Source organism: Empidonax traillii, unplaced genomic scaffold (genome assembly GCF_003031625.1).
Source record: "Empidonax traillii isolate 1590-97213 ecotype Southwest subspecies unplaced genomic scaffold, ASM303162v1 scaffold7350:size5062, whole genome shotgun sequence".
Taxonomy (NCBI): Eukaryota; Metazoa; Chordata; class Aves; order Passeriformes; family Tyrannidae; genus Empidonax; species Empidonax traillii.
In genome coordinates this window covers 3803-5062 of record NW_020962543.1, presented here as the reverse complement: position 1 = coordinate 5062, position 1260 = coordinate 3803, and the positions used below count along the sequence as shown (strand labels likewise).

Here is a 1260-nt window from a genome sequence, read left to right as displayed (position 1 = left end):
GACCCCCAAGGGAGGTTTGGGGACCCCTGGGGGGGGGTCTGGGGGAGGTTTTGGAGACCCCAAAGGATATTGGGGTGCCCTGGGAGGGGGGAGGGGAATTTGGGTACCCAGGGGGTTTTGGGGGGTGGGTTTGTTCACCCCTGGGGGCAGCAGGGGGTTGATTTTGGGGTTTTTGGGGGGTTGGGGTGTATTTGTCCCCCCAAGGGGGCAGCAGGGGGTTGATTTTGGGGTCGATTTTGGGGTTGATTTTAGGGTTGATTTTAGGGTTGATTTTAGGGTTGATTTGGGGGTTAATTTTAAGGCTGATTTTGGGATTTTTTGGGGTTGGGGTGTATTTTGTCCCTCCAGAGGCAGGAGAGGGTTGCTTTTGGGGTTGATTTAGGGGTTGATTTTGGGGTAGATTTTAGGGTTGATTCTGGGGTTGATTCTGGGGTTGATTTTGGGGTTGATTTTGGGGTTGATTTTAAGGCTGATTTTGGGATTTTTTGGGGTTGGGGTGGGTTTGCTCCCCCGAGGGGCAGGAGTGGGTTGCTTTTGGGGTTGATTTTGGGGTCGATTTTAAGGCTGATTTTGGGATTTTGGGGGGTTGGGGTGTATTTGTCCCCCCCAGGGGGCAGGAGTGGGTTGATTTTGGGGTTGATTTAGGGGTAGATTTTGGGGTGGATTTTGGGGTCGATTTTAGGGTTGATTTTAGGGTTGATTCTGGGGTTGATTTTGGGGTCGATTTTAAGGCTGATTTGGGGATTTTTTGGGGTTGGGGTGTGTTTGCTCCCCCGAAGGCAGGAATGGGTTGATTCTGGGGGTAGATTTTGGGGTTTTGGGGTTGAGGTGTATTTGTGTCCCCCCCCTCCCCCCCCGAGGGCAGGAGTGGGTTGATTTTTGGGGTAGATTTTGAGACTTTACAGGGGGAGATTTTGAGGATTTTTTAGGGATCAGGGGAGAGAGGGGGGGTCGCTCCTTCCTCACCCACCTTTCCTCAGGGGTCCCTCTGGGGGGGGGGCGTAGTCGGGGCCGAGCAGGAAACAGGCCCTGTCGCGACCGCAGCGCTCGCGACCCCCTCCCCCTCCTCCTCCTCCTCCTCCTCCTCCTCCTCCTCCGGGGGGGCCGTTTTGGGGTCCCCCCAGCACCAGCACGGCCCCCCCGGGCCGCTCGTCGGGGGACAGGGGTTGGTCGATGGGGGGACAATCCTCCTGCGCCAGCGCCGCCCGCCCCGCCTCGCCGTTCGGCCGCGATTCTGGGGGGAAAACACACGAAATTTGG

The 1260-nt window shown here is 57.0% G+C and overlaps 1 protein-coding gene across 1 annotated transcript in view; it reads right to left on the bottom strand.

Moving 5' to 3' along the window:
• Nucleotides 1–970: 970 nt before the first annotated feature.
• Nucleotides 971–1260, bottom strand: part of LOC114073614 (potassium voltage-gated channel subfamily C member 3-like) — a gene marked incomplete at both ends in the record, with an annotated part of 4086 nt that continues 3796 nt past the window's right edge. The window contains one exon of the mRNA XM_027911340.1: nucleotides 971–1235. Within this exon, the coding sequence (XP_027767141.1) occupies nucleotides 971–1235 (265 nt within the window). The remainder of the gene's footprint in view (nucleotides 1236–1260) is intronic.